Below are 8,172 nucleotides of genomic sequence, written 5' to 3'. Positions count from 1 at the left end.
AAAGCATAACAGATGATGTTAATGTAAAGTTGACAAAATCTTTAAGATGAAAAGGTAGAGGGAGGGGCCAGCCTGGTGGCACAATGGTTAAGTGTGCACGTTCTGCTTCAGCGGCCTGGGGTTCGCTGGTTCAGATCCCGGGTGAGGACATGGCACCGCTTGACAGGCCATGCTGTGGTAGGCATCCCACATATAAAATAGAGGAAGATGCGCATGGATTAAAAAAAAAAAAAGAAAAGGGAGAGGTAGGACTTTTTTTCATTATAATGCAGGTAAAACTGAATCGGGTGGATTCGTCATAGAAAAGTTTTAATGAGGCAAATGTCAAGCAAGCATATCAACTTCTTAAAAAACAAAGGAAATCTAAAAGTTTCAATTACAAAAACACTTATAAAGAAAACTTGGCATTTCAACAGTTCCAAACACATGTACACAAAGTTTTTCCTAAAATTTAATTTTGTCAGAAATAAAACACTTTGTCTCACTTTCCTCAGCTGCTCCTTGTGTTTTAATAGAAAGAAAGAAAAGAAATCTGTAACACTGAATAGGCAACAACTTATTTCTCGAGAACACATAAGTACAGTAACATCTACAAGTTTACTGGGAAACATGAATTAGGGATTGTGTTAGCCTGTAACCTCACTGACCACCCCCTGGTTGGGCACAGAGACAGGAGGCGACTCAGATCTGCTTTACAGAGCCTCACAGTTCTGTGGCAGCTGAATCCCAGCCACCAGCGTGTCAGGTGTGTAGCTGCTGGGAGAGGCGGCATTTCAAAAGCAGGCTGCTGCTGATTTTGTGAAAATGGTTTCAGACTACAGGCTCTCTCAAGATCTCATGCATTCCTGAATATGCAAATATTTCAAGTCAGTGTGAGGTGTCTTATCTAGAGTCAGGAGAATGATGATCTTTGGACCAAATTACAGTCTTACCTGGTCAACAGCACTGCTAACAAAGCTGCACAAAACTAACACAAAGGAGAAACAGAGAGAAATATTAGGAGGAAGGAAGAAAGGAGAGAAAGTGTCTGGCAGGAGGCAGACACAAACTTTCAGAACTGGCTTGAACGTCCTTCTGCCATAGAGTGTGTTCTAGCTTGGACTTAGCAGGCAAGGAGTCAGAGAAGTGACAGGAACAGGAGGTAAGAGCAGGAAAACAGGAAAATACAGAAAAGCAGGAAAGTTGCCTAGGTTTAGAGCAATAGACAATGATGAGCTCTTAATTCTAAAAAAATTGCCAAGTGGTGGAATGTGGGCTTCAGTGCATGGAAATTTGATGTGTGTTCACATAAGACATTAAAAAAAAGGTTGTTTTTTTTGTTGTTTTATTTCCTTTGGGCTAATAAAGAAATCAGGTAAAGGAGATGCTAAGAAGACGGGATGGTGCAGCAACCTAACAGAGGGTTTCTGGCTTCCACCCTGGCTTATGAGCATATTGTGAGGAGGCCACACATCCACCTGCTCTCAGTGGCTTGGTGCCTAGACAATGGGCTCAGCAGGCCCTGCTTTGGTTCCAAAGATCTCAGCTGCAACTGTCAGCCTTGTGCTCTAGAGCATCAAAACAAACAAACAAACCCTGAGGTGAGAATAGAGACCCCTCTTCCCTTTCGTTGTTAAAAAAAATAAAATCACTTACTAGCAGTGGAGGAGAGGAAGGAGCCTAACCTTCTTGCAATTACAGCTACAGAAGGAAGACAAAGGAGGTGAGAATTCCTCCGTGCCCTTTTCTGTCAGCTCGAGAGACTATTTTGAACGACACCTGCAACTATCCATATCTGTGAATCAGTACACTTAAAGCAGACAGAGATTCCCTTAGTTTTCACTTACGATAAACTTCAGGTTTTTTTTTTTCAATACCAAATGAGAAACTACTTTTTGGTTCTCTTCTGTTTACCAATGACCTTTTCCTCAGCAAAAATGCTCCACAATACATTGCCAACAGATGGGAACAGAAGAGCCTTGCTGGGGCTGGGAAACCAGGTATGTACAGGAGCAACGCTTAGAAACAGCAGGCAGTCCCAAGGAGGAAGGAAAGAGCATTCTCCTTCAAGACAACAATCACAAAGCCTAGATGAGGGCTGGCACCCACTGTGCTGTGTGGGGTAGGAAACACAGCCTGGCTCCACAGGACACTGTCAACAAGAAGCTCCTTTCTTTGGAATCACAGCAGGACAATGATGGGAAAAGACTGGGCCTGTCCAATGAGAGAAACTCTCCTTCAGAACCCTGCTGAGCAACAAAGCCTAGAGGTCAGAAAATGGAGATGTTTATCTTGGTGGGGGTGAAGGGAATAAAAAAATTAACCCCCAAAGGCATTAAAATAAGTGACAGCTAGGTAAGAAAACCAGACCACCACCACGCCACCCACCGATAAAAGGATCCAATCTGAAGTAGAACAATGAGAAGGCCTCCTTTCTGCTGAAGAAGATGTCAGTCTTGGGGTTGCCTAGTCAGCAGAATATATGCAGATCCACTTTAACAGAAACAGAGCTGATGGGAAACTGAAGACTTGGGAGAGTGGTTGTACACTTTCAAAGCTTCACAAGGACGATTCCATAGGAAGTTCTTATAGATGTTCCTTTTGCTATTCCCTCATATGGCTTCCTGGAGTGAAGGTATTTAACTCATAACTGATAGTTCTTTCACAAGCAGAGTAATCTGTGTTCCCTTTCTGCCTCCATTCAATTCAAATTTCCATGGATGGCTTCTCGTTCCTCACAAGTAAAACCACTTACAGAACATCTTGGAGTTCTAAGACCTGTAGAATGGAGGGGGGGGGGGGGGGAAGATACCAAAAAGGTAAGCATTGATCAGAAAGGACTAGAGCTATGGGTTAAAAAGAATGCTTTGTTCTATTTTCAGAAGGATTAAGGTGAGGAGCACAGTGTGTGTAAACTAAAGAGCTCAGAAAGCTGCAAGAAGCCCACCTCACTGAGATGTTACAGATAACATCTCAATGAGAAACATGGCCCTGCTCCAGTTCGGCAACAATGGGGAAGTAGGAAAATCGTGAGCTGAACACAGAAAAGTAACTATCAGGGACAAATGTGATGACAGAAAATTAGTACTCTACTTTAGACCAAAGAATGCATGGTCAAAATTGGTCAAATCAGTTTTCTTAAAGTATAAATCTAAGGATCTCTGCATATGTAGGAATGTATTGTGTGAATATGATCAATAAATTTTCTCACATTGATAAAAAATGCAATCACATAAAGATTTTTTTTCAATCCTCAAACAGCCAAATACTTATCATTTGGTTCAACTGAAAGCAAGAAACATATGGATTTTGATAGTTTATAGACACATGATAGTTTATATTGTGGGGACCTGGATTTGGCCACCCCAAGGTATGTCTCTTTGGCATGATGATTATTTGAGGCTAGTTACTTTGCAGACAGGAAAGCAACTGAAAAGTAAAAGTAGAATTTACTTACCCTTTGTAAGAGACATTTACATTGTAAAGATATTTCCCTCTCTACCAGGAAGAAGGGGAGATGACCTCCTCTCCAGAAACTCTTAATCAGTGGGGAAGGCAAGGACTTAAATCTGCATTTGTTTATTGTGCTTGTCTGGTAACCTCCTGTAACTGACTTCCCTCCCCCTCCAATGTTGGCATTTCTTTAAGGATTAAGCATCTATCCTTAGGCTAGGAACTGATTGCTGGGCTCACCTGTGACCACCCAGCTTGAGACAATAGACTTGCCTCCTGCTGCCCTCCGAGATAGCAGACCCACTACCTGCTGTGTCCATCAAGTGCTGTGCCGACAGGGCAATCTTGTGACTACTGTGGGAGGGACATTTCAATCATATGTGGAACACCCTGTTTGGGGGTATATAACCACTCTGTGCACCCCACTTCTTCGGTGCCCTTTCGTCCTTCGGGCAGAAAGGCCCCGGGCCATGGTCCTCATAAAGCTTTGTTTAATTATCTCCTGCTATTCTGTCTCATGTGAATTTAATTCGTTCTCTGGCCAGACGAACCCACATTAGGTAGAGGAAAAGTCTTCCTCCCCTACAATATAAACCTCTCAATATGAAGTCACCCCCATGGCTTCCTCCTTGCTCCACTTTTCTCTAGGTTCTAGTTAGCCACAAAGAAAGATGACAGCTGAGGTCATTCTTCTATTGCATATCTATGAAAATAATTTTTAAATGGGCTGACCAAAATTTGATAACATAATTACTGGATTGTAATTTTTTTCCATTTACCTCCTATTTATCTTAATGCTTTCATTCCCAGATTTTTTAATGCTTCCCGTTACACCCATCCCCACCTCCTTTTGGGAATGTTTAAGAAACCCCGCTGGACCAGAGTTTAGATATATGTATGTGTTCTAGCCCTAGATTCTTCACTTATCTACTCAGGAATTTTCAGGCATTTCACCTCTTTGGGACTCAGTTTCTTCATATGTAAAACGTTGGGATTTCTAAGGGTCCCTTCCAGCTCTAATATGCTTCTCTAAAACTAGAGACCATTAGTTTCCCTTCACTCACTGGCTCCCAACAGTGGACAAAACCTTTGCCAAGCTCATGTCAGAGTAATCAATTGTACCACAAATGCTGGGGACATCAGGCGTAGCTTTCTGTACATATTTGTATAATGAGGCCAAGCTAGTATTAATCACAGTCTTTATAATTGTTTCATTTGAGAGTTTCAGGGGGTGTGGGGAACTATCCATTCTTAGTCATGTTTGCATGGCTAGACTGTAAGAATCTGTAGTAATAAAACAGTTCACATTTTTAGATATTATTTTTTCAAGGGCAAAATATTTGTAGGTTAAAATCAAGGATAATGGTAATACTCTAGGTTTTCAAAGTCATCTGTGAAAGCAGATACTATACTTTATATCCTCAAGATAAGTAAAGCTTTAAGAGAGAGAGTTACTGGCAAAATGCTCAAAATGGAAAACCACTGTTGGCTTAAAACTTGCAATAACTGCTGTCTACCTACATGAGGAGACACTATGTTATCAATTACTGTGTTCTTTCACAATCTTCCATGCTGTTTCTCCCAGGTCTCTCTTTTCAAGCCTACAAGAGTGCTAATTGAAAACACCGTGTGAAAATGAGAAGGATGATGAGCTCCTGAAAATCTGAGGCCTAGATTTACAAGCTGTTCCCTTCATAAACAGCAGCAGCAATGCCACTTCTTTATTTTGCAGGGAGATGAGTCATCTCTTAGATGTACAGTCTGCCCCATCTGGCTACTCACTAGAAGGATGGTAACCCTTTCCCCATCAGAGCACGGCTGAGGCCTAAGTATAATGAATTGCTTTGTACAGTTACCATCCAAGGGCATGACCAAGAAGGATTAAGACTACCACTTCGTCCTGCTAGCAGATGTTGTCTCATTAGATAAAGAATCATGGGTTTTATTCTTACATGTTGCTCAAGGTCCAAACCATGCTAGAATATGAATATATACACGAGTGTGCTCATGTTCCTGCAGGTCAAATAAATATTCAAACCCATGACTGGCCATTCTAAGGAGCATATCTTGCTGTCCACCCTTGTTTTATTTATTGTTTCATTTTGGTGAGGAAGATTGGCCCTGACCTAACATCTGTGCCAATCTTCTTCTGTTTCGTATGTGGGATGCCGCCACAGCATGGCTTGATGAGTGATATGTAAGTCCATGCCTGGGATCAAAACTGGTGAACCCTGGGCTGCCAAAGTGGAGTGGGTGAACTTAACCACTACGCCACTGGGCTGGCCCCTCCACCCTTGTTTTAGTATCCCTATATGGCCACCTCACCATATGGTCCAACTTTAAGATTTCCACACAGTTTATATGTATGTCTGCAGGTAGGGAATAATTTAATCAATAGACGAAAGGGCTGTGGGATAACACACTAAAGGATACCCTATCTTCAAGCATTTGAGTGGACAAATACCAGTTAGAAATGATACTTGATGACTGACCATTAGTACCAAGAAGTTTACATGGGCTGATCTCTTCTGGAAATGTATGTTTTTCTCCTCTAAACGGATGTAACACATACTAGTCATTTGTTGAATATATTTTTAAAAAGGTTATTTTCTCTTTTTTGCTTATCAAGAGTTTATTTTTTAATCTATTTAATCAGGGCAAAAACATGTTCTTTCCATTAAACCATGCTAAGGCATGCATGAGAAGAAACTGCCTTCATTCTGTTTTTTAACATTATTTACTACATTTAGCAACCATGCAACAGAAATCTTAAGTCTCCGACTCATTTATTCGGTGTAACTCCAGGGTTTTAGTAGTACTGATAAAGTTTAATGCCATCTTATTTTTGATGACATGCTGGCATGTAAGTGTCATGTCAGTGAACACTCACCAGTCCCTAACGATCAAGCCTGTTCACAACTTCTCGAACTGTAGCTATGAAGTTTTCATTGTCTTGGGGGTTAGCTAATATAATACTGTGCAGTCTGTTCATATATGAGTCAATGGTGTCCACTGTAGGTGTCTCTCCACTTCCTGAAGTGAGATAAGAAGAGAGAGTAAGAAAATCCTCTCCGTTCAGTTCAACCCTAACACAGTTTAGTGAATCCACAACAAAAGAAATGTGAATCTAACATGGTCTGCTCCACAGACAAGATTTTAATTTCAGAGGAGACTTTCAAACCTCAAATAAATGAAATTTATCCACATACTCTGAATAAACATATGGGTTACAACTGCCGTATAGCATACAGGAGTGGCCACATACAACAAAAGGTTAGAGATTCTCCCAGCTTTCTGCTGTGACTATCCTCAACATGAAAGAGTATATAAGAAATACTAGTGTTCATTTTCCTCTTCCTTTCCATTAAAACAAAATTATAAAGAAAGCAAGTATACATAAGAAAAGTGCTCTACTCAAGATTTATTACTATTTCCATTGTTCTGAATATCAAATTAAGCTTAATAGAAAGGAAAGGAGATTATATTAAAATATAATTAGGGACAATTTAAATGACCAGAAAGCCTGAAATTTTGGATGATTTTAGCCAGTACTGAGATTCTAATACATGACCCACAGAAAACTCTGAGGAAAAAACCCTTATTTTACTGATTATCCTCTTGGGGGGAGACTTTAGCCTCACCACACCAGTAGCAACATAAACAGCACCCAACCCTGTGACCCCACCACTCAAGTGCTCAGGTTGGGATGACATTACCAGGCAAGGGCATGCTGGCAAAGCTGCTGGTCAACACCTGCCGCAGGGTCTCCAGGTGCTGCTGTAAGACCGTGTTGCGGCTCCGCTCCTGGATCACATCTACCTCCAGCTTCTCCACTGCTGTGCGCATGCTCTCCACATGCTTTTGCAAGGCGGCATTCCTCTCCTCAAACTCCATGTTGGATTTTCGAAGCTGGCGGAGCTCTGCCTCCCGAGCTGAGGACACACCCCCCACAGAACACATGTAGCACCAGGAATCTTTGAGGAGTCCCAGTGACTCTTACAAGGAAGTTCTGCTTAGCTGCTTCTAATTAGCTACCCTACCTCATCTCCCACTTCTCATTATGGCCTTCTAGATAGCAATTTCAGCAATAAAATGCCTGCCTCTCTAGAGCTATTTTAATTCTTAAAGCTGGTCATATTCTATACTTAAGATTGCAAGGAACACCTCAATCCCTAGTATTTCTGTTTGTTTGTTTGGTTTTTTAAAACTGGGCAATGAGAAGCCTGAAGGGTTTCACAGGAGGATCCTGGGAGATGGAGCAAGAACAGGTGTGGGTCCTCATGTTTACTGCAATGGGGTCAGCTTTGTTCTTACTGATTTTATATTTTGGATGCCCAGGTAAGCTTTCATTTATACAAAGGGTTCCAGGCTAAGAGTTTGAAAGCAGCTGAGTTAGTGATGTACACCTACTTCCTTTGACCCACGAACTAAAGCAGCCTTGACAACATGGCCTAGCTTTCCTTCACTGGTCTTCGAGCGGCCACATTTATTAGAGAGTGAAATAGAAGCAGTTCTCTTCTTCCAGACCAGTCCTAGGGTCTGGAATATCACTACCATTGCTTTTGAGGAATGAATTCCTCCTGAGAATGAAATCCCCTGTCACAGACCTTAGGAACACAAAATGATACTTTGGTATTCACCTTTGCTGTGGTTCAGGAATTCCTCTGTAAATATAGGGATGTCAAAAACAGACCGTTCCTTTACCTCTGTTTCTTTCTGTGAATTAAGAGTAACAAAACA

The 8,172-nt window shown here is 41.4% G+C and overlaps 1 protein-coding gene across 4 annotated transcripts in view; it reads right to left on the bottom strand.

The window, feature by feature from the left end:
• Window positions 1-292: 292 nt before the first annotated feature.
• Window positions 293-8,172, bottom strand: part of HMG20A (high mobility group 20A) — a 76,783-nt gene continuing 68,903 nt past the window's right edge. For 2 of the 4 annotated variants that reach the window (XM_023653125.2, XM_070232988.1), the window contains exons 7-10: window positions 8,073-8,148; window positions 7,149-7,364; window positions 6,323-6,465; window positions 293-2,757 (exon numbers count right to left, since the gene is read on the bottom strand). In XM_023653125.2, the coding sequence (XP_023508893.1) occupies window positions 6,329-6,465; window positions 7,149-7,364; window positions 8,073-8,148 (429 nt within the window). In that variant the 3' untranslated portion in view covers window positions 293-2,757; window positions 6,323-6,328. The remainder of the gene's footprint in view (window positions 2,758-6,322; window positions 6,466-7,148; window positions 7,365-8,072; window positions 8,149-8,172) is intronic. The other 2 variants (XM_070232996.1, XM_070232993.1) reach the window with 1 other exon arrangement.

The sequence above is a fragment of the Equus caballus genome, chromosome 1 (assembly GCF_041296265.1).
Source record: "Equus caballus isolate H_3958 breed thoroughbred chromosome 1, TB-T2T, whole genome shotgun sequence".
Taxonomy (NCBI): domain Eukaryota; kingdom Metazoa; phylum Chordata; class Mammalia; order Perissodactyla; family Equidae; genus Equus; species Equus caballus.
The sequence above is the reverse complement of the archived record's forward strand: the minus strand, read 5'-3'. Positions and strand labels throughout refer to the sequence as shown.